This window comes from Leptosomus discolor, chromosome 4, assembly GCF_034619465.1.
Source record: "Leptosomus discolor isolate bLepDis1 chromosome 4, bLepDis1.hap2, whole genome shotgun sequence".
In the NCBI taxonomy this organism is placed as follows: Eukaryota; Metazoa; Chordata; class Aves; order Leptosomiformes; family Leptosomidae; genus Leptosomus; species Leptosomus discolor.
Window position 1 is genome coordinate 72,712,312 of NC_141394.1, and position 25,009 is coordinate 72,737,320.

At 40.4% G+C, this 25,009-nt stretch overlaps 1 protein-coding gene across 2 annotated transcripts in view; it reads right to left on the reverse strand.

Annotated features, from left to right (window-relative positions):
* Positions 1-12,207: 12,207 nt before the first annotated feature.
* Positions 12,208-25,009, reverse strand: part of DOK7 (docking protein 7) — a 66,221-nt gene continuing 53,419 nt past the window's right edge. For both annotated transcript variants that reach the window (XM_086464504.1, XM_086464503.1), the window contains exons 9-12: positions 18,300-18,365; positions 17,190-17,261; positions 13,991-14,143; positions 12,208-12,344 (exon numbers count right to left, since the gene is read on the reverse strand). In XM_086464504.1, the coding sequence (XP_086320630.1) occupies positions 12,208-12,344; positions 13,991-14,143; positions 17,190-17,261; positions 18,300-18,365 (428 nt within the window). The remainder of the gene's footprint in view (positions 12,345-13,990; positions 14,144-17,189; positions 17,262-18,299; positions 18,366-25,009) is intronic.

Below are 25,009 nucleotides of genomic sequence, written 5' to 3' on the forward strand. Positions count from 1 at the left end.
CGTGGAGGTCATTTACATTTTGTAAGCTGAGGTGCCATCTGACTTTCCAGCCCCAGCTCCCGGTAGTGGCCCGGTTCCTGCAGGTACAGGTCTGGGCGCTGGGGAGCTGATGGAAGCAGGATCCTTGGTAGGGCTCTCCTGCTTGCTGTGCGTCAGGCTCCCTCTGTGGGGCTCCCTCTCGCCAGGGTAATGCGGCTTTTGCACAGAAGGTGGCAGAAAGCAAGAGACAGAGACACCAGCTGAGCTTCCAGGATGCGGCTGCCTCGACGGCTGGTCTTGGCATCAAAGGGCTTCAAGCCCTGACTGGGGAGCAGAAGGCAGCTCCCAAGCTCCCAGCTCACCTAGGACAGAGTCATGGAATCACAGAAGAGTTTGGGTTGGAAGGGACCTTCAAACATCATCTAGTCCAGCCCCCTTGCAGTGAGCAGGGACACCTTCAGCTACATCAGGTTGCTCAGGGCCCCCTCCAACCTGACCTGGAATGCTTCCAGGGATGGGGCTTCTACCACCTCTCCGGGCAGCCTGTGCCAATGGTTCACCACCCTCACTGTAAAAAACAGTGTCTTCCTTATATCCAGTCTAAATCTGCTCTCTTCTAAAGGGACATACCAGCGTACACACGTGTGCTGCCTAGATCCCCGCACGCAGGGTCTGCAGCTCTGCTACAGCAGGTACCTCACCCTGATGACCCTAGAGGGAGCTGGCAGGGGCCCTAACTCATCATATTTGCAGTTCTTCCATTTATTAATTATTTGAGTTTAGGTGAATTAGTGCAGTTAGTTACACTCCATGAAAGAATGTAGGTGCCCAGCCAGGACGCCGCATGCCACAGTGCCCAGAAACCAGAGCACTGCACTGGGAGCCAGGCTGCCGAGAGCTCCTCTGCAGGCCCTGACCCAGGATCACGTGTCAAAAGCCCAGGCACAGCGTTCAGCTCTGGACTAACCCAGACAGAGGTAACACACAGTTCGCCTGCTTGGATCACAACATATCCATCATCCACAGACCTTCCTGGTCATCATTTGGCACTCCTTTGGAGAGGTGCTTGGGTTTCGAGTTTGTTTGTTTAAAAAGGTGCCATTTCACACACAAAAATCTACCAGTAAGTAATACACAAGCAGTTCTAAAATAATTTTTAAATATATTTTTTCTTTCATAGCATTTAATGGGAATAGATGAAGTAAATAAAGTCATGAAATAGAAGTCAATAAATAGAACAGACCGTTGCTTTCAGAACAAACAGACCCTTGTAACAAAGAACAGGGAGCTGTGAAAGACAAAGACTGTGTTTTCCATATACATGCTGTTCTCTAACAACAGCTTCTAAACACCATTTCCAAATACCACACAGGGTTACCAGGTGTTTCGGGCCGTTCACGTAGCACCTATTGGGAAGTGGGTTGTTAATCTACTGAAAAATTGACTGTATGGATTTATTTTACAAATATCCACGGTCATCAAGAGGAAACGTTCATAAAATCTGTCCAGCTGAGCCAAAATAAATTTATAAACTTTCATCCACAGTGAATATTTCAAGTTGAGCCATATTTGGTACAGCAACCATTATAACCTAAATGCTTTTATCAAGAGCCCTTAATGCACTTTCATATCCAAATCTTCATGTGTATTATCCCACCACTCAACAAAAGAGCACTCTCCTGAACCAAAAACAAAACAGTACACAGATATTAATTCTTAACATGTGAACCTAGAAACAATGGATACATTAACATAATGTGCAGATATTTTGTTACTTCACAGATGTGTTGACTTACCAGAAAGCTGCACATATCCATTTTAACAAAATTAACCATTTTTAGTCTCAAAGGTTGCCTGTCAATAAGTGGTCTACTGTAACTTAAACTTGGTGATTTCAAAAGGGCAAAAGGAGTGTTGAATCACTTTGAAATAAACGTCCTACTAAAATAAAATGCTATTTAATGTTCTGCAGTTATAATTTTCCAGGCAACCTACTTTAAAGAGGGAAGGGAATTACATTATTTCAAGAAGAAACACAGAGAACTGGAAACCTGTGTATGAAACCCAGTAATTTGCAGTGCTTGGCATTAGATCCATGAGTCTAACCTCAAGATTCAAATCTCAGGTTCTACCTCAAGAAGACATCTGAACCAAAACCATTAAGTAAATGGGGAAAGAGCCCATTCTCCAGCCTCTATTCAGATCCAAGTGCTGGGACTCCAGCTTACAATTCAAATATGCCCAGTCACAGTGTAGAGTCTTCATTCATACCAGTTCCTGGGGCCATTGACAATCTAGTATTTATTCCATTTTGAAGTTCAAGAAAACAAAAGGGGAGTGAGACAAACTATGTGCAAAAAGTGACATCTCCGAAAGAAGAGACTTCCATGGCAAAAGCTTAGGAATCCAGGGTTACTGCTCATTTCAGTTCAACAGCAGAACACTGGCAGTGGGAAATGCAGTAAATTTCTCCCGATTTTTGTTAGGAATTTTTCAGGCTATTCGTTTTTCCCAATCTGTTCCAAATCTGTACCAAACTGACACAGATTCTGACACAAAAAAAACACATTCCAACAGTCTGAACACCTTCCACACAGGTAAATGTGGCCCGAAACACTTGAGTTACCCTTCTGCAAGCCCTCCTTCAAGCAGCTAATAACCACGATCTATATGGGATATGCATGTCTTGGACAATGTTTGCCTTAGCCTCAGTTTGCTGGTGTCACTAAGCCCTTACCACTGATTGACCATTTCAGGTCTTGTGCAAACTGACCCTCATTCCCCTGCAGAGGAATGAGCTTTGCAGAAATGCGAAACAAAGTTTTCATTCATGAGTAATTAATTCAGGATAAGACCATGATTTTCCAGAGAAGTTTTTAGGAATAATTTTCCTTCTTATTTTACTGCCATGTATAACCAGCTGTGCTAGAATCTTTGAAAGAAAAAAAAACAGCCAGTGTACCCAAGTATGGCAGTCAGAAGTCCAAATCAAAGTACTGCTACAGTACAAGTCCAGGATTACAGAAGAAACAGGAGTGAGCATATGTAGTCACAAGCACACAGTGAGAATAAACATCAATTCTCTTCATCTCCTTCAAACCAAGGAACCAAGCAACTCATCCTGTTCAGCTTTGGCCACTTATAGCTTTCCAGTGACACAGCAGAGACTGAGAGCAGGGGTAGGTAGGTAGGTAGGTAGGTAGGTCAGCGTTTTCACATTGACAACCTTGCTGCTTGGGCACCAGTTTTCTGTTATCCAGTTGCGTCTGGCTCTTCCTGCACTGCTCAGGACAAGCACTATGCTGATATACAGAGAGACAGGGTTCCTGTCACAGTCCAGACTGAAGATGAGACCAGCTGCAGGCTGCAACCTACACTTTGATAGTTCCCCAACCAGGTAGACAGCAACAAAGGGGGGGGGCTAAACACGTTAAGTGTTGTCACTGTAAAGGAGGGCTGGGCCAGAGGTGTACATGCTGAAAAGAGTATCTAGTGTCAGCAAAGCTCCAAAGCGACCCACCTGGGACTTCAAGTCCGGTCACCGCAGGACATGCATGCCCACAGCTATCACTTATGGTCACTAATATCATGCATTCACCATAAAAAGCACAGAGATGGCAAAAATTCAGCTAAGACCAGTTCCTGGTCTTTCAGTAGACCTGATCCATCTCACAGCTGTTGTAAATAACACTGGCATAGCTGAACGCAGAATCACGTGCACCTTCGTGTCAAGTTAGGGTGCTCTCTGTTTCATAACAGGGCCCATCCCTCACCCAACATACATACTAAACTTTCATACACTTCCCACAGAGAAGAAAGACCAAACATGGAGGATAATTCTGTCCAGGATCTAGACTGTATATACAGTACAAACTTGAATCATTTTTTGCCTTGACACAAGGACAATGAGACACACATTGTCACACATGGAGCATGACAGTCTGCCTCTTCAGAGTGGACACTGGCATTTAACCATCCCACAGTTTCCACGCCATTCCTGGCAGACAGTGCCAGCACATCTTCTGTTTGACCAAGGACACAAACACAACTTCAGCCTGTTCCAGGAAACTCCACTTCCTTGCTACAACCACACGTTTTACAAGACCCAACAATTCAGCCGGCAATCTCCAGCACTGGCCCAAACACTCTCCTGTCACCTGTAGCTGCCCTTCTTCTGTCAGTAGAATAGCTGGCAAAGGACAACTGTTGCTTTCCAGCTCTCTGCTGACACCTACCTACTTCTCCATCAAATTCCCAATATGAATTTTTCCTGTGCTTGCCACGTTGTGTCCCTTACTGTTGACTGTTGGTAGTAAAAGGACAAAGAGCGTTACAGCAGCCAAAGGCAGGCCACGGGGTACATCTTCCAACAGTAGCTGACAGAGACACCAATGTGTGATGAATCTGAGCCATTCATTACATAACAAAACTTCAGTATCCAAAGGCCAGGTTCCCTTCTGAGCGTGCAATCTGCTCTATTTTCTGTATATGAACTATCCATAAATTGCCAGCTCAGCCCACAGATGAGTAAAATTTAACTTATACAATAGCAGATGCTAGGGCTTTTTTTTTTTAGGGATTTCACAACAGCATAATGTAATGTAGAGACAAATTACTGTCATGCTACATCTGCTTTCTGATCCCACCCCCTCACTGTACATTCCTCAAATAAGCTGACACTTATTATTTCAGTAAAATGGTGATGTTACATACGCCTCTGTGTACACAGTGGGATAATAAATTTGAATTATTTCTAGATGCTCTGATGTAGACAAATGTTTGAAAGCAAGTAAGTTTTAAAGTTAACTTTCACTCACCTTAAAGTTTTTACTAAACTCGAAGTTTACTTGGCAGCTGCACTTCTCTAAACCTACCCACTGTCTTCTAAAGCTATTTATTGTGTCAGAATCCAGAACATGAAATACATGTATTTTCCTGTCACTTACATTCCAGCCTTTCAAAGAAAAATCCATAGGAGAGTTGTTTTTAATCTGTAACCGACTGACCATCATTGTCCTAAGCCTCAGAATGAGGCTACCCTGAATCCTAGAATCATAATTAGGTTGGAAAAGACCTCTAAGATCAGCAAGTCCCACCATCAACCCAACACCACCACACCCACTAAATCATGTCCCAAAGTGCCACATCGACATGTTTTTTGAACACCTCCAGGGATGGTGACTCCACCACTTCCCTGGGCAGCCTGTTCCAATGTTTGACCACTCTTTCAGTAAAGAAATTTTTCCTAATATCCAATCTAAACCTCCCCCAGTGCAACTTGAGGCCATTTTCTTTCGTCCTATCGCTTGTTGCTTGGGAGAAGAGATCGACCCCCACCTCCCTACAACCTCCTTTCAGGTAGTTTTAGAGAGCGATAAAGTCTCCCCTCAGCCTCCTCTTCTCCAGGCTATACAATCACAGTTCCATCAGCCATTCCTCATCAGACCTGTTCTCCAGACCCGTCACCAGCTTCACTGCCCTTCTCTGGACACGCTCCAGCACCTCAATGTCCTCCTTGATGTGAGGGGCCCAAAACTGCACACAGGATTCGAGGTGCAGCTTCACCAGTGCTGAGTACAGGGGCACGATCACCTCCCTACTCCTGATGGCCACACTGTTTCTAACACAACCAAGGATGCCGTTGGCCTTGGCCACCTGGGCACACTGCTGGCTCATGTTCAGCCGGCTGTTGACCAGCACCCCCAGGTCCTTTTCCGCTGAGCAGCTTTCCAGCCACTCATCCCCAAGCCTGTAGCGCTGCCTGGGGTTGTTGTGACCCAAGTGCAGGACCTGGCACTTGGCCTTGTTAAACCTCATACAATTGACCTCAGCCCATCGACCCAGCCTGTCCAGATCCCTCTGCAGAGCCTTCCTACCTTTGAGAAGATCAACACTTCCACCCAGCTTGGTGTCATCTGCAGACTTACTGAGGGAACACCTGATCCCCTCATCCAGGTCATTGATAAAGGTATTAAACAAGACTGGCCCCAAAACTGAGCCCTGGGGAACTCCACTTGTGACCAGCCACCAGCTGGATTTAAGAACAGAATGGACAATTTCAGTTTGAAGGGACCTATCACGATCATCTAGTCCAACTGCCTGACCACTTGAGGGCTGACCAAAAGTTAAAGCATACGGTCCTTCTCCAAGTGCCTCTGAAACACTGACAGGCTTGGGGCATCGACCACCTGTCTGGAAAGCCTGTTCCAGTGCTTGACCACCCTCTTGGTGAAGAAATGCTTCCTAATGTCCAGTCTAAACCTCCCCAGATGCATCTTTGAACCGTTCCCACATGTCCTGGCACTGGATCCCAGGGAGAGGAGCTCAGCACCTCCCTCTCCACATCCCCCCCTCAGGAAGCTGTAGGGAGTGATGAGGTCGCCCCTCAGCCTCCTTTTCTCCCAACTAGACCAATGCGGTGTTCTCAGCCACTCCCCGCAGGACATTCCTTCCAGCCTTTCACCAGCTTTGCTGCCCACGTCTGGACGCATTCAAGGACCTTCACACCCCTGAACGCAGTGGGACAGCCACGTCTTTTGACCGGCTGGTTATGGTGTGTTTGATGTGCCCCGGGGTGCGGTTTGCCCTCTTGGCTGCCAGGGCTTCCTGCTGGCTCCTACTGAGCCTCTGTCGACCTGCCGAGGTCCCTCTCTGCAGGGCTGCTCTCCCCATTTATGCTTGTGCCCGGCATTACTCCGTCCTAGGTGCAGAATCCGGCACTTGGACTTGTTGAATTTCATCCAGTCAGTCATAGCCCTGTGCTCCAATCTAATTAGATCCCTCTGCAAGGCCTCTGGTCCTTCAAGACAGTCAGCAGCACCTCCCGGTTTGGTATCATCAGCAAACGTGCTAATGGTGCCCTCAACTCCTGCATCCAGATCATTGATCTGGTCAAAATATTGACCAGAACTGGCCCTAGGATTGAGCCCTGAGGAACATCACTGGTGACAGGTCACCTGTCAGATGCAGCCCCATTCACTACAACCCTTTGAGCTCTGCCCTTCAGCCAGCGCACTGTGAACCCACTCACCCCGCAGCTGGACAACTTCTCCAGAAGGATGCTGTGAGGGACAGTATCGAAAGCCTTACTAAAATCCAGAAAGACTATATCCAGAAAGACTTCCCCTCTTCCACGAGGCAGGTGACCTTATTGTAGAAGGATATCAAATTGGTTAAACACGATTTTGCCTTTGTGAACTCATGTTGACTGTGCCTGATGATTGCATTGTCCTTTAAATGCCTTTCAATGATACTCAGTATTATCTTCCTCATAATTTTTCCAGGAACTGAGGTTAGACTAACACCTCTGTAGTTCTCTAGGTCTTCCCTTACACCCTTTTTGTAGATTGGAATAACATTGACTAGCTTCCATTAAGCAGGGGCCTCCCCAGACTCCCAATACCTGTGGTGAAGGGATCGTGCCATAACATCCACTAGCTCCTTCAGTACTCTGGGATGAATCCCATCAGGCTCCATGGACTTGTGAATATTCAGCTGATACAGCTGGTCTGGGAAAGCATAAAACTGAACTCATCAGAACCCATCCAAATTTTTAAAAATTGCACTTTTCCTTAGTTACACTCACCTACACTGAAAAGACACATTAGCAGAGCTACTACTTACAAATTTCCTTTCAATAACTTCTAATTCTTCCATCCTTACTCTGCTTTGTTTGTTCTTACTGCTATTTGATGTTAAATTAACATTTCCTTTCAACCTAGTTTGCAAAATAAAGTTTGTATGACTGGCTGAATGAGAGCTGAGGATGTTCCCAGACAAATGATGACATAAAAATATAACAGCACTGTCATCTGAAAAAAATGCATAATTCTAAAACAGGAATGAGGGGCTAGTAACCCATGAAACTCTGTGTCTTCTTCCTGTGGTCTTTTAGCAATAGTATGTGTGTTGTCCCAAAGAGACTAGAAAAGGTACTTACCAAAGGGTGCATGTTTCAGCATCTCATAAAAAAATGTCATCACTCGTAATTCAAATTCGAGTATAGTTTTCCAAGCTGCACTAATTAAATCTCTTTCATTTACAGCAGAGGGGGAAACGAAGAATTTTTCCAAGCTATTTGCTAAAAACAACTCTTGGGGCAGATTTTCACACACATTTAGATGCCTAAAGACACCTACTGGCATTTTCCATGACTAGGTGCTGGAGTGCTATTGAAACCCAGACAACTCTTTGCATTGTTGGGCAATCAAATGCCTCCAAACTCCAGCTCTCCATCCTGCAGCACATGTTAACTTGGAGAAATTCCATCACCCAAATACTTGCATATAAAAGCGTTCCATAACAGCTTGTGAACAGCGCCATAAACCCCACTGAAGTAGAGGTTACATTTGGCAGTAACCTACTGAGTAGGACTGTCAGAAAGAGAGAGGTATGTACACAACACACTGCCGGTTATGCCCAAACACTGCATTTGCTGACAGCGTGTTTTCTTATCACTTGGGAGCACTGCCCCCAAACTGGCACTTCTGCCATGTTAAAGTATTTCAAGAACATCTTACAGAAGTATCAGCCACATCACATTGTTTTATTCTTCTGGTAACTGTTTCCTAATATCCCTGGTAAGTGCAGGAGGAGATCTGACTCTGGCAGAACCCTAAATTAAAAGTGAGCAAAACTTCATTTTTAGCAGCAGAAGTTACAAGTCACGTTTATCTCCAAAAGTGTGGGAGACCTTTTGTTATTTTTGCAAAGAGCTCTGAATCTGGAATCATCCTATAGCAATCACAAACTGCATTTTAGATCACTTATGCATGCACAGGTTTTATGCAAGGTACATGAATAAACCCCTAACTATTTGTACATGAACAGCAGTACTAGAGTTAGCCCATGGAAGCTACATGGGGAGCATAAGCCTGCTCATAGGATTACGGTTTGAATTCTATTTTCTCCGGTTTGCTACAGGAAGTCGAAGGTACGTTATTTTATTTATTTAGGAAAAAATGTTTTCCATTTCTGTGAGCTCCTGTTGTTCAAATGAGAAAACTTCCGTTTCTTTAACAGAAATGTCAGGCCTATAACTTGACAAGGAGGCCTCCAAAACCAACAACCAACAAGTTTTTAACAGATGTGACAGTAAGGTTTGTCCTTCTGCTTCAGCATTACATTAAATTAAACATAATTAAATTATGTTTAATTAATTTTCAATTAAATTAAACATAATTTAGAGCATGAGAATATGAAGTGAATTTTAAAAATAACTGAAAGTCATCTGTTCTATTTGTCCTATTCTAGTGACGTAAAAAAAGAGAAACAGAAGCCTAAAAAGTAAAATACTTAATTTGTGGAAAACCTTATAGGAAAATTATGTTGACATTAACAAAGGCTATAAGTACAGATTTATATACAGACATCTGGCTAATCCTAGCTGAAGTTACTGTGACACACACAAATACATGTGCACAGAGAACCATGTGCATGCACAGATTCACAACCCTATTCAACCTGGAAAACATATTTTTAAAATTGTGACCCCTCCTGTAAAGCCAGTAGATATCTGATGACCTTTACTATTGTGTCAAATCTTTAGCCATGCTTCATGTCCAGGATTCAATGCAAGCAATTGTGAGCAATATACAGAAAGGCAGCCTTTGTAGAAAACCTGGGTAATAGATTTTTACAATAGAAATATTGCAGCTTCATTATTTCATGATGGAAAATGCTGCATTTCGGTGCACCAGGCAAGCTATGCTCATTTTGAATATTAAATATAGATGGACACATAGAAGAGATTTAACCCTGCAAATCCTCCAGTGGAGGATCCTTAATTGAATTGAGACTGCATCTGGAATATCGTGTCCAGTTCTGGGCCCCTCAGTTCAAGAAGGACAGGGAACTGCTTGAAAGAGTCCAGTGCAGAGCCACAAAGGTGATGAATGGGGTGGAACATCCCCCTTCTGATGAAAGGCTGAGGGAGCTGGGTCTCTTGAGCTTGGAGAAGAGGAGACTGAGGGGTGACCTCATTGATGTTTATAAATACGTAAAGGGCGAGTGTCAGGAGGATGGAGCTGCGCTCTTCTCGGTGATGTCCAATGACAGGACAAGGGGCAACAGGTACAAGCTGGAGCAGAGGAGGTTCCACATTAACATAAGGAAAAACTTTTTCACTGTGAGGGTGACAGAGCACTGGAACAGGCTGCCCAGAGAGGTTGTGGAGTCTCCTTCCCTGGAGACATTCAAAACCCGCCTGGACACGTTCCTGTGTGACCTGCTCTAGGTGGTCCTGCTCTGGCAGGGGGGTTGGACTAGATGATCTTTTGAGGTCCCTTCCAACCCCTAACATTCTGTGATTCTGTGAATAGGAGTTCAGTTAGATAAACCCGGTCCCAAGGAGCTATAAGTCCAGGCCATTCCAGATGTACTGAATCTGTGTTTACAAAGCAGATCACCACTGTTCATTTGTCAAATAAGACAAATCTTTTAAACTGGGAATCTCAAAAGAAATATTTCATTTCCCTTCAGAAATAGACTAGGCTGACAAACACAAAAGTACATCTTAGCACAGGACAGATGACAATAGCAATTGTCAACTCTCAAACACATTTTTATTTATTTGAGAGATTTCAGGTGTCTTACATTACTATTGAGGCTACATTGAAATAAATTATAGGTTAAATTCTGCCTCAAAAACAAACACCTACTTCTCATTCTAAGTCACTTAGTGAAACCCTCACTGGCACAAAACTTCCACTCACAAATATAAATTATAATGCATACCTGAAAAACAGAATTGCCTGTGATATTGTATCTTAAGAGGACACAGTCAAAAAATCGTAATACCCAAGATATCACTCCCAATAACTTCTGGAAGCCAAAGCTGGTATGTTATTGCAGGCCAAAATTTTGTTTTCTTCGTAAGTGCCCTGCCTTGTTAGTCTGGCAGTTAGTGCCACTGCCATAACATTTTATTTAAATAACATTTTGTATCAGGACAAATACATAGAACACAAGAATTACATAGACAATGCAACACAAGAAACTAAGTCAAGTTTTGAATCATACAATCTCACTATACAAAAGCGAGATGTCACAGACTTGTGGATAAACCTATATCACAACATAACATCCTGTTGTGCCTCAATTCTGTAGCATCCCTGAAGATATCATCCTCCTACATAGAAATGGTTCTATGCTATTTAGGGACAGTAGAGAATTATTCAATGAAAGTTTTAGATTCAAGCTGGATGATCTGCTTTTGATGCTGGTTTACATTAGGGATAGTTTTGGACATATAAATAAAGGATTCAGTTTTTAAAAGTGAATGTTTCTTTTTAGTACCTTGATTTTAAGATATTCTGTATGACAAACCTGAGACCTGATTTTCAAAGTTATACGTATGTTCAGCTCCAGGAAAATTGCTAAGAATTACAGGTACTCAGCCACTATGAAATCAAAGCCTATGGTTTGACACAGGGTTTTTAAGAACAGAAGTACTCAGTAAGTCCCTTCACATTACAGTGCTTTATAGACATAATTAAATTAACTAACTTGTTTGTGTGTGCTCTTGTCTGTATGCATACACATATGCATCCCTGACACTGCAGCTTTTAAATCTGAGCAACTTTAGCCAAAGCCACAGAAGTCTTGGTGAGGTATAAAACGGAATTACCCATAGGTAAAGATAAGCATGTCCATAAATAAGCATATAAATTGAACAAAACTGTGCCCGCAAAAAATCAGGCAATGAATTTTCTTGCTTTTGTAAGAGTCCATTAATATATTAACAGAGGTTTTACATATTTTATATACTCAGATATATACATATATTTTATCAGTTATGTGTGCTTACATACATACATATGCACACATGCAAACATATGTGTACACTTACCACACACACACGCACATTCCCTTATCTGCACACATTCAAGTTCTTTATTTTTAAAGAAAATGCCACCATTTGACAAACACTGGAATTGGTTCCAGGTTCGCCAGGATTTTAGAATTATAGAAAAAGGTAACTTTAATCTGTTATTGCCTATGAAAAAAACCCTGGACTTTACAACAAAAGTAAAATAAAAAGAAAGTCCACACACACCCCTTATGCTACCAGCTTTCCAAATAGGAATCAAGATACTGGAATGAATCTGGTATAAATGCAATAAGCAATGGCAGCATTTTGTATGGGTATTTTTTTACTATAAATGTGAATCTTTTGGAAGATAAATTAGTAACAATTTATGGTGAGCAAAACGTTCTTTCCTAGACAGGTCACTGCTGAGCCCCTTTCTTCTTCTGCTCTAGCTCCTGCAAGCGTTCCTCCCGGCACTGAGCATGCTGCGTTCCCACTTTGTGGGCTGTCTCGGTGGCTGCAATGTCAATCTGTGCATATCGGGATGATCCGCTCCCTGAAATACCAAATGAAATCCTGTAAAAGACTGTACACCTCATATTTACGGGTAAAAATGACCCAGGGTTAAGCTATTGAGACACTTCTTCCACAGATTTCCTACATGATCTTGGTCTGGTCTTAAAGCAAGCTCTATAAAAGGAGTAAGATGATAACCACAGCTAAAAAAAAAACCTCAAAACCTTTGTTATCTACATATTTTAGCTACCTGGTTTTCTTTAAATAAGCAAATGAACCATTTGTATTTCTGCCCCAGGTTTGAATCTCCACCCCACTCCTGCCAGTAGAAGGCACAATTGAACACAGCTCTCCCACTTCTGGAAGGCTTCATCAGCAGGCTACTAGACAGTATATGAACAACATTTGGTATCTGAAAAGAAAACACCTTCAGCAGCACAGTCGGCAGGGATACTTCTTTATCTGGATTAGGCGTTCCGTGAACCTTTACCAGATCAACGACCTTCAGCCTCAGACAGAATGACAATTTAGTTCAATAATTGGCATTAAGGAGATAAAAGTTGCTCCAGTCTGCTCAGGGGTAAAATAGTTTTGTATAGGTGCTGGGAAAACTTCAGTATGAAAAAATAAAATATTTATGGTCATGAAAGGTACCTTCAAAGTCATACAAGTTGAGCTTGGGAGGGTAGCTGACATTGAGGAAAGTTTATGTCAGTTTATGGAATTCATTCTTAATTTCTTGGTTCACTGTCTTTAAAATGAAGATAAAACATTGCTTTAACATCCTAACAGGATGTTACACAGGGAACTACATTAAAGTCTGGGAGAAACCACATAAACTTTAAAAAAAAAAAAAACAATGGAAAAAGTGCTAGCATTTCAAAGATAATAAAATTTCTGAAATTAAAAGTATAAAAATTAAAATCTCAATAGCTGAAAACTATACCTGCAAAACCCATCAATACCAAATGTGAGCAATTAAATGCCAGATCCTGATTAGGGGCTTTCTGTAAGGAGGAATGCATCTCTAAATGACAATATATGGTAGCTACATTGCATGCTTGTGTGCTAATTCTCCAAGTTAAGCATTAGAAGTAAAATGCCGAGATCCAGACAAAAGTATTAAAAAAAATAAAATCAAATACTTGGGCTGGCTTCCTCTCTGCAGTACTTTCACACATCCTCGTGGAGGATGAACACTGGCAGATAGAAGAACACTCTGTTCTTAAGTATTTGCTGCATGGCTCCAGAGTCAGTATCTTCAGGAGCAAGCCCTGTATACCTACACCCACAGACCTGTTTCTGAAGCCAAGAAAGAAAAATCAAATGTAATCCTGATACGTGCAATGGAAATCTAGAGAACATGGAGAAAAATACTGTCTGTCAAACTCCACAGACATAGAAATGTTCACTTTAGAAGAAGTACAGATATGATGCACCTGTCAGAGGGATGCAACATCTTATAGAACCTCATTACTTAAAAATCTTTTCCAAAACAGTTGGCAATTACAAGAACTGCAAAAATCTTTTCCAAAACAGTTGGCAATTACAAGAACTGCCTCACAAACATACCAGGGTTCAACTCCTCTGTTAGGAAGAGCCTATGGGTAAAGAATTTAAGATTTCCTCATACATTCTGCATTACTGCATTCTTTGCTGTTTAAATAGTATTGTAGACTTCCTTACCTCTTAGGCTTGTGCTAGGTTCTTGAAGTTCCAGTTCCATGTAATGAAGCTGTTTTTTGGAAGTAGGGCTGACAGGAATATTAACATAGGTGGTTATCTCACTGTGGGGTCGATCTGATGTAGGGACATCAGCTGAATAACCTACTGCTCCTTCTGAAATAAGCAACATGTTATTATAGACACTGTTTGCAGTGACGAATGATCCATTTCATAAAAACGCACTGTTCTGTCAAATGTTCTGAAAGTAAACATTCAGAACATCTACTGTGTTTGCCAAACCGTACATTCCTCAGTCGTACATGGGACATGAGAAGACTAAAGTTTCTACAGAAAAAGTCCTGAGAGACTGATCAAGTTGGGACCTATGCAGAAGACCACAGACCACAGCCAGTGATCTCACGATGTTGTGACAGAAAGCAAATACAACACAGAAATTTTCAAACAGAAGCAATGTATGCAACACTCCCTCGCAAGGCTTTCAGCTCTAACTCAGGTTAGTAGAGCCTTATATGAAGCAATCTATTCTAGGAAGATGTGAACTATCACCTGCAAGAGAGCAACCAAAATCACTGGAAGTTCAGAAAGTATGTCCCGAAAACAGGGACTGAAGAACTTTTTCAAGTTTGGGGAATACAAGCTTGAGGAGACATTGACAGCTTCCCTGCACTGAGTTGAAAAAGATAAGAATGATGCCAAATGCGGGCAGACTAAGTAATAAAAGACCTTAATTGCAGGGAAAAAAAGGTAGATTAGACAGCAGGAAAACCTTTCTAATAGGAAAGATCACAAGAACACTAGAGGAAATCCCACAGAGCCTGAAGAATTTCTGCATCTAGAAACTTCAAAAAAAGAGATAAACACCTATCAGGAAACGGTTCTCTATAAAGCAATTCTGACTTACAGACAATTTTTTTGTCTACTGGATGAATTCTGAAGACCTCTTCTAGCCCTACCTTTAATTATTCTAATCTTGTCAGAAGTGAAACTAAGAGAGAAGGTAGAAGGTTAATGTTCCATTCACTGGCCAACCAGGCATTCCGGCTTTCAACCCCTTCCAAGGGGTCCCTACCAAGGGACTTCCCAGAATTACCTGGGCTACAGATGACACAAATAGAAACCTCTATTCCCTCTGAGCTTGAGCGATGCTTTGAGTTACATTCTCACTGTCCTACTCAGCAGGCTAGTAATCACCTGCTTGTCCAGTCTAGTTGAAGTTGTTACCCTTAAACACCTTCTGCTGTTAAGCCAGTTTGGGACAGAGGAGTGCAGAGGAAAAATGGTATCACTTTCAGGTTCTCCCTTTCTCTGAAGTTGTCCCGTTAAGCCCCTCCTTGTCCCCACATTCAAAACTTCATTTGTCCAAGTCACTGCTTTGCTTTTCTGCCCATACAGACACTGATGAGAAGTTAATGGAGAGGCTGTAGGGGATCAAGTCTTTCATAGCACAGGAGAGAATGACTTCTTACATCCAACCAACAGCAATTGTGAATAACCATTAAGGGGATTTTTTCTTCTTCTTGGGCTCTATTATGAACAGCAAGGATAACTCATACAAAGTCAGGCAACATTAAGAATAGTCAGAGGTTAGGGCAGGTTCCAGGGTAATGGACTTTCTCCAGGCTTAAGCTATTTAAATCAAAGGAGTCTACTATGCAGATCAAAATTTTAAAAGCCTGGGAAGTTTCTGACAGATTTTCGTATAGAAAACACAGGAAAATCCACAAAGTAACTGAACATTTTTCTGACCCTCAGACTTCAAGTTGTTGTCCCAAAGCCAGGTGTTAGGAACAAAATGAAAAGGAAAAAAAAAAAATTAAAAAGAAGAAATTTCTATATCTTCATCAAATGTCATTCTCAGAAATTATTCTCCATTATTCTGCCTCAAGTATTTCAAAGGAATTAGGCCTGACTGTGCCAAAAGGGATTCAGCAGAACCATAGCATTGAAAACCCTGATCGCAAATAGTAAAAGTTGTAAACAAATGACAGTCATAAGGACTGATACAGAATCATGAATAGTCATGAAGGAAAAGATAATTTTTAAAGTCTTTCTATACACTGTTAAAGTGATGTAGCAGAGTTTAAGTGATGTCTCCTCAAAGCTAGCTAGCATGAAAATAGCAAACTTTTCTATAGAGCTAAACAGTTGAATGGGTTCAGGAAGCTGAATGTCATACCTGATGCACACAAGCCAAGTGATTCTCCTGTGAACTAAAACGCCGCACGTGTATTAACTGGTGGGGCTTCGTGCAAAAACTGCAAAAGCAGCACATAGAACACAGAAACCCCTGGCAACAATCAAATATTCTTGCTATAACTCAACTCAAAGAAAAAAAAACAAACCAAGAACAAAGTTGGGCAAACTGGTATGGAAGGAAAGGAAAAGTCTTCTGTTCTCAGTCTGTCCTGTCTTAACAGAAACTGTGCTTTATTTGTAAACATAGAAATACTTTGCTTTTCATTTTTCCTCCAAATAAAAAAAAAACCCTCATTAGACACTAAAAACTGGCTTGTATTTGTTTGAAGAGAAAGGTTTCTTTGAAAAGCACAAGACAGTTGAAAGCTCCAACAGAGAAAACAAGGCACACAGAGAGACCCATGGACAAAGACAGTGCTTTCAACACATTCTGGGTGTTGAGACAGAAGATGCTTACAAGAGGGGTCAGAGGACCAGTATTTGAGATCATTATGGAGGGAGAACTGGGAGAAAAACAGACCAAAATGCAGAGTTAAAACATTCTGAAAGAATCGTGATTGCTTGAAGAGAAAGTGGGAAAAGGTAGGAAGAAAAAAAGTTAGGTAAGCACATAACAGGAGAAGAGTAAACAGAAAATGCAGTGGAGGGAACAGAAATGAAAAGATAGCATAATTGGGGAGGGAAGAAGAAAATTGTATTTGGAACTGGTGTTTTAGCCTTTCTTTCAGCGAGTTTTAGTTATTCGTATTTTGTACCCTATGTAGGCATCATTCTCAGAAACATGAGATAAAAAAAGAAAAACACAGAAAGAAAACCAACACCATAAACACAGACCCAAGGTAAGTGTGTGTGTGTGTGAGCATGCACATAAAGCTATCGTATTCAAAGGGCACCACCTCAAAAATAAAGATTTAGAAGAGATCACAAGGAAGAAGGAAATTGAAAAAGGAATAGGAAATGTTAGTGTCCTCTAATAGAACTGTCTCCAAAGATCTTTACTCACCAGGTTCCTCAGGACTAGTAGGAGTTTCAGGTTCTGCAGGAAGTGTTAGCATCTCATAACCCCCTTTATGACCTAGAATACAGCAACACCATCCATGGCTTTGGATTTAGGAATTTGCACAATGAAAACAAAGCATATGATTTTCTGGTTTTGACTTGTAACCATCCACTCTGAATAATCATACTGAATAATGCCAGAAAGTATAAACAGTGGTTAGTGCCAGCGTTTTCTAACATCAAGGAAATAAACATTAGGACAGTTTTACGAGTATTCACACTGAAGGCCACTGAAGTCAACAGTCTGTTTTGCTGTACATCGATGAGGGAGTAAAGCTGTCTTGAATGCATGAATCAGGGAGAAGTGCGTGGGTGATCTTGGGAGCATCTGGAAGACTTATTAAAATTCCACCTCCAGCATGATGGATAACTTCTTGATTTCTGACAAAGCTCTGTAGAAGACGCTTAAACTAGCCCTTCCAAAGATATCTTTGCTTTCCAAGTGCAAATCATCATCTTTGGAAGAAGCCAGGTTGCACAACATCACTGGTGCTTCCAGAACCATTAAGCTGAAAAAAGATGCCCAGGTTCCCTCATCATCTCAGACTCTATCCCAGTTCAAACAAGGCAAGCTAAAGAGCTATGCCCACAGAATGAACATATTTGGATTAATTTTTAATGACAAACACTCATCATTTTATCTTCTGGTGTTGTTTCTTTCTCTACTATCATGAAGAAGTATCATTAAATGTGGTGGGGGTTTTCCCCACCATGTCATTGCCAGGTGACAGGATTTCTCGTGGCCTGAGGTGGGTTTTTTATCGGTGGGTGCCCTTTGTTAAAGTGCTGGCAGCATTTTACTGCTGCAAATAAGATTACTGCCTATGCTCTGACACTTATCTCATCTGTCACTGCCTCTTCTAAACTTATCCCATCTGTCAATGCCTTTCTAACAAAAACCCTGCAAAGCAAAAAACCCAAAGAAATACGTAAGTCTTACAATAGGGAATCAAGTCATACATTATCTTTTACATTTTCTGCAGTTTAAAATAATTAAGTTTAAATTAATTTAAATTTACATGCACACACATACTTTGTAACCAGTTACACTTACCAGCTTGGAGACTGTGCCCTCTATGTACTTTCAAAGACCCAGAAGCTGCCATGACAGAAGCACCACCTGTTTTCAAAGACAGATATTCATATTAAATCTAAATACCTGTTGCTATTATTAGATATCTGCTGTGCATCAGCATCTTTACTAGATGATTATGAAACATTACAAAAAATTTCAATAAGAATTAAAAGACACAAGTAATTGTTCTTCATTTAAGCAATTTTTTTTTTTTTCCTAAATTCTTTATCATGAGATTATGGCACTACAATCTAATTTTGTTGTTTTCTTTCTTTAGAAAGAAAGGATGCCTTCTATAAAACTTCAGAATACTGGCCTCCCTGTTTGTGGTGAATACTACTTTACTTGCAGAGACAGTTGTCTTGAACTGCCTTGAACTTGAACAGCAAACTAATCAGCATTATACCTCCCTGTTCAGTGAGCATTATCCCTATCCAGCCATGAATGTCTTGCCTCTACTGTTGTCACTGTGGGCACCTTAATCAAGATGAGTGGCATTTACATCCTCACATGAATAATTTCGAGGGAACTTCTTGTGCAAGTAAATGGTACTTAACAGAAATAAAGTAGGAGGCTGTGCTTATGAGTAACCCTGCCACTGGTGACAGGGCAGCTGTGCCATGTGCTGCTGTGTGTTGGGGATCAGGTATTAAATGAAGACTCTCTTCTAAACTTATGAATAGTCTTTGAACAGGTGAGACAATTCTCTGCAAATTGTTTTTAAAATAGTGTCCAGAAATTACCATAATTCTTATGCAACATGAAGAAATTCTGTGAGATAAATAGCAGTCTCAAATATCTAAGAAAACTGCGTGACCTAGGAACCTAAAGAAAATGGCAATTTCTTAAATTTTTTCCATGTATAAAGTATACATTCATACAATTTTTTCTAAATCTAATAATTTCTAAGTTTATAAAATTATTCCTACACTTTTATAAAATAAATACAAATAAAAACTACAGATTATTTCACTTAATAAGGACAATGGATTAAACAAGTAATAAACACCTATTTCAGAAGGGCACAATTGAACCAAAACCTTTACTTTTGTCAGCTTTGTGTACATAAAAGCATACATAGGGTAACCCAAGGCTATAAAATCCATTTTCAAGCATACCACACTGACAAACTGATTTTGTATTTTAACAAATGAGATCAGATTGTAGAACCTTTACATACTCTTGTGAGGACTTAACCACTAAAAACATTATTTGAAGTTTTTTTTTTAACAAGAATGCTGATAAAAATAAATGCAAAAATAGGACAGCCCTGGGGTAGCTGATATATTTTCACTGTAACTGATTTTCCTTTTTCTCACCTCAGACCATCCTATCTCTGCATTATTAAGAATATCAGAATAGGCTTTATGCAGCTGAAAGCCTCACCTTACTTTGAAGAAAGACTACAGCTTTATCACAAAACTAGTCGGGGGGGCGGTTCTCCCTCAAAAACTTAATATAATTCAACAGAAATCATTCCACAGGAAACGTGAATTTTTAAGCAACATTTTTAGGATTTGTGAAAAGCACAGAGGACAGGAAAGGAGATTTAAAACAATGAGATATTCCAATCCATTTATGGTCAAGTTGAAGTTTTCCCATTTGGAGCTTGTTTAAAAGAACTATGTTGATGGCTCAGATTTGACCTGTTGCATTTTCCTAATTGTCAAATCTGGCAATAAATATTTACATAGTCTCTCAAGTAATTTTTTTGAAGCTTTGAACTGCATCATATAAACACATGTCAACAGAGGTCGACTTAGATATTTTCGTCCTTCTTCTCTACAGCTGCCATATAAACTGGTTTGTTTCTCATTTCTGTATCCTAGGATAACACTTGCAGGAATGCAAAAAGCAAGTTAGCAAGATAAATTTGTGAACATAGAAAGCATCCAGCAGGAGAGAGACGCTGCCTTCCATCATTCTTTTCATTTTACAAGGGTTTGTTAAGAATAATTTTTTCTGTTTCCCCTGCCATCCAGTTCTGTGTAGCTGACTCACTCAAGCCTTTGTTAGAACTGAGTAGCTAATCAAGAGAGTTATTTCTGTTCTACTTTCCTCAATGTGTAAGAGGAAGAAGGCATTTAAAATGTGACAAAATGAAAATAAGCTGCAGAATATTTTGCATTATTACATATGATTAGACTCAAACGTCTGATGTAGCTCAATGAAGACAACCACTATTTGAAACATTTTTCTAACTTCATAGTCATTTCTTTATGCCCATTCTTCAAAAATAAGCACAGTTTACAGCACATGTGCTACAAGAGAGCGCCATGAAAAAAAAATTAACAACAGAGAAGGAAGCTGGAATACATGCTATAAAGTGAGCCCAGTTTACTGTTTCAAATCCTGTCACTTATCATTACGTGGACAGTGAGCAGACACATGCAACACTACACTGCATTTACCAGGTGATCACTCCTTACTGCCCAGCCTCTGCTTTGCCTTCACAGAGTAGGTCACAAACTCTGCAGGTCTGGGATGTTAGATTTGCTGCCAAGGAGTCAGGACAGAAAAAAGACACTATGCTCTGCAATAAATTCTTGCTTCTTGTTGAATTTAAACTACCGTTATTATGAAGTACTTTGATCAACTCAGCCAAGCAACATTTCCTTCTCCTCCTCTGAAAACAGACACCTTGCTTAAAAGAGCATCCAAAGGCTAGAGCTACCGATTGACAGGAGAAATACTGCAAGTACACCAGGAGGTTTTTTCATCTAAATGTAAAAGACTTCCTGGTGCCATATAACTGCCCTGTAAAACTTTCCCAAGTTTGTTACTCTTCATTTTTCAAAGTGATTTCATATATTTTCTGCTATACAAGTGGCATTATCTGCAACATATAAAAGCTGAAGGGGATGCTTAAAAACACTCACCTGCTCTACAGATTTGACTGTATTCGGAAATGCCTCATCTCTCAAACAGTCAACTTCAGAGGTAGTAGAATCACTCAAAATTAGAAATGCACTCAAGCCCGCTGACTGTTCAAATATTGCTCCACAAAAATGCCTATTTAGCATGTCCAAAAGAATCACGGAGGATCTAACTACCTCTAGCTATTATTCATTGACCCATGCCATAGAGCCACTCCAGCCCAGACTCCCATCCTTAAAAATGCAGAAGCATTAAGCTTCTTTACTATTTTCCCTATCAAGAAAATCAGTGTCTATTCTTTGAAAAATACACCTTCAAAGATGCTTTACATACATTCGCTCCAAAAATCTTGATGCATCTGAAGTTCAGTATCTACATTAGCTAAGAAATAAAGTCTCATAATATGCATCCTTAATAGAAAAAAAAAAAAAAAAAAAGCTGAAATAATCACTATGTGTTTGCAAATAAGGTGCCTCACTTTTGCGTTATAGAAGGCTGGGATATGTACTTTCCCCAGATTTCCGTGTCAGAGAAGGCATGGGGAAGCAAATCAGCAATACAGAAAAGGCAGGACTAGAGGGTCACTGTGCCACAGACTTACCACCTTCTGTCACCCCAAAACCAGGGAAAACTGCTGGATCTACTCAGCCCAGAGGGTGAAGCAGCAGCATGTGGATCATTTACTAGCATATGGTTTCACCACAGTGACTTTTTTTTTCCCTGCTGTCAGGCCCCTGGTAATTCGCATAGTTGTTAAGGCCAAGGTTTAGCTTGCAAAAGCAATATGTATTTTAATCAGCTTACATTTTCTAAGCTCCCATTTTTTTTCCTTGTACAGAATTATTTTGAGTGCACTTATAAAATAAAGCACAATCAAGAAAGAGCATGCCATATTATGGCAGGGTGTTATTAAACAGTTTCTCATTATAATAACGCTCTTCTATTACAGCGTTTAGCCCTATGAGCTATGACACACTTATGGCAGACACTGTTCGGCACACAGCCCTTTACTGGCTCAATAAAAGTATCATAGTGTACTTTGTCTTCCTACATCTGAAGAGCTGACAACACATTTCCCAAAAAAACACTTTGTGAATTACAAATTATTTTCAACCTAAGCAACAACAACCAGCACAGTATGGCCTAGATTCTTCTTTCTCATTGCTCTCAATTGATTCCTGGAAAGCTTACTCCTAAGCTTGGAATAGAAGTATCAGGCTGCACAGGTTAGCAATAAAAAAATTTAAAATGTGTGAAAGAAAGCCTGGTTTTCCATCATAAAAGCTAAGCTGTCAGACAGTTGAGTTAAATTTCAGCACCCATCACCTGTTACATCCTTAATTTTATTCTTTCTCTTTATGTCCCTACCTTGTCTCCCTATCTACCTATGAACAATTTAATAGAGATCCAATGTTCATAGTCAGCATTCAACTGACATTTCGGCTTAATTCCAATCCACAACATTCGTTTACGTTTATTCCTTAATTCATCTCTCAGAACATTTCCCATCAAGCATTGTGTAGATTTAGCATTACAAGCAAAGACGCTGTCAGATACCAGAAGTGTCTATTGCAATGCTAATGGATTTGCTCCTGTGAAATATGGAAAAAATGGAACTGCACGGACAAAAATTAAGAAAAGGTAATTTAAAAGTCACAAAACCTAACAATAGTAAAGTATGCTACTTCCATGGGAAGATATTTGTTAACTTCTTTTCCCGTTTAGTTCTTGATTTTTGCCAGAGCCTGCAGCACAGAAGAACAGGGAGATCACACCTCCCTCTACAGATGTTTAATTTGAGTGTTGAAATGCCCAAAACTGGGTCTGGCTCTCGGGAATGCGTCGGCAATCAGCTTCCCTGTAGCTAAAGGGAAGGTCAAAAGTTTCTGAACTATGGTGCATAAAGCCTGCATGAAATGTCTTCTCCAGAGATTGCAGAGGGACCCTAAGCACTCCTGTAAACTCATTCCAGCTCTCAATTTAGCTTCTCTAAATAGGAGTCTTGGGATTCAGACTGCTCAGTTCACTTGGAAGGGTTGGCAACCGAGGACAGAAATAGTGGCATTTTTTCCCTTCCCACAGAACAACCTCATGGTTTAAACATCGTTGATAAAACAGGAGAGCTGTGACTGAGTTCTACTCAATTGAGAAAATCCAAATAATTTGGAGGAGAGCATGAAGACACATTAAGTAAGGGCTAGAGATTCCTATCTAAGCTGTGGCAATGAACTAGAGAGGAGCACGAGATTTAAGTAACAGGCCTAAATCACAGCGAGAAACTCTGCAACTGTTAGGAAATACATTCTAAATGTAAGAATAGCAAAGGCCTTCAGATGATTTAAAGTGGTTTAAGGATTCTCATTACAAAAGGTACAAAACAAACACCTGTCAGACACACAGAAGTACATCCTAACCTCAGGGCAGAGGTTTGAGCTAGACAAGCCCTGTTTTTCCTACAGTGCTTTGATTTACAGTATCAGAAAAATAATCAAGATAATGACAAGCTTTTCATCTCACCATTCTGTAAAGGAATGTGCTGCCTTTTGGTTCCACCTGTCAACAGTGAATGTGCATCTCATTCATGATCCCTTAATTCAAAAGACATAAGCAGCTCCTGAGAAAAGGACCTACATATATATCTCTGAAATTGCATCCACTAGGTGATGCTACAGAATTTCTTAAGCATTCATGAGAAACTCTGTATTCGTCCCATGACAACTTCTTAGACCAAATGCACTAAACCTAGCTGCCTCCAGAGTCCAGCAGTCTCAGAAATCAGGAAAGCAGAATCATATTTTTGAACATCTATCCTGGTTCATGGTATTTTAAGGTCCACAATAACCATAAATGCAGTCTATTATACTGAAAAGCAGGCATTCCCACGTCATACAACTCCAAAGAATCCTTTACCTTGATCTCTACTACAAATGTACTACATGATAACAATGGGAACACTTGCCTCCTACAAATGCAAGCAATCTAATTTAGCCTCTCCTTCTAATCAATCTTTACAAAGTTATTTATAATCAAGGCAAACAAATTATTTAAATCAGAATTAAATTATTCACGCCAACTTGTGTTTTTCCATCTAGTAATACAACTCAGAATTGTCGCCGCATTAACACTTTTCCGCTTGACATTAGAATTAGACACATTTCTCTGAAGTTGCCGAGCCTAGTGTTCAGCAGATATATATAGAGAGAGAGATATATATATAAAAGAAAGATAGTATCATCAGCCACATTCACTACCAATAAACTGAAAAAATATTTAAACAATTGGTCAAGACTCTTTAACTCCATTTCTTGCTACAGAGGCATTCAAGTGCAAAAATATTGTACAGAACATGTGGGCACCTGTAGCACTGGAAGAAGTGTGTTTGCATTAGTATAGTGTATTTGAATGAAAATACAATACAGTCTTTTCTGTGATTAAAAAAAAAAAAATGCATTTATGACTAAGAGGCCTGCTACACTAGCAAACATAATAACTGTGCATTGGGTCATTGTACAATCATTCATGCTAGTAGAGGTATCTCGCCACGTACATGCACAAGGCAGGTTTTTAAAGTAGTTATCTCAAATCAGCGTGCTCTTATGTTATCCTCAACAATGGATTAAAAGATCAAAATAGAGATACATGTAAAAGTTCTAATGCTGCTCCTTTAGTCCAACAGAACTCTTTGAATGACTGCTCAGCACACGGGGACCTTCAGTTAATGGCTTGGATTAAAGATGGTGTAAGAAAAACATTCAAAGGCTACAGTATTATTTTGAAAGCTTTGCAATGCTAAGTTTAGTTATACTTTAATT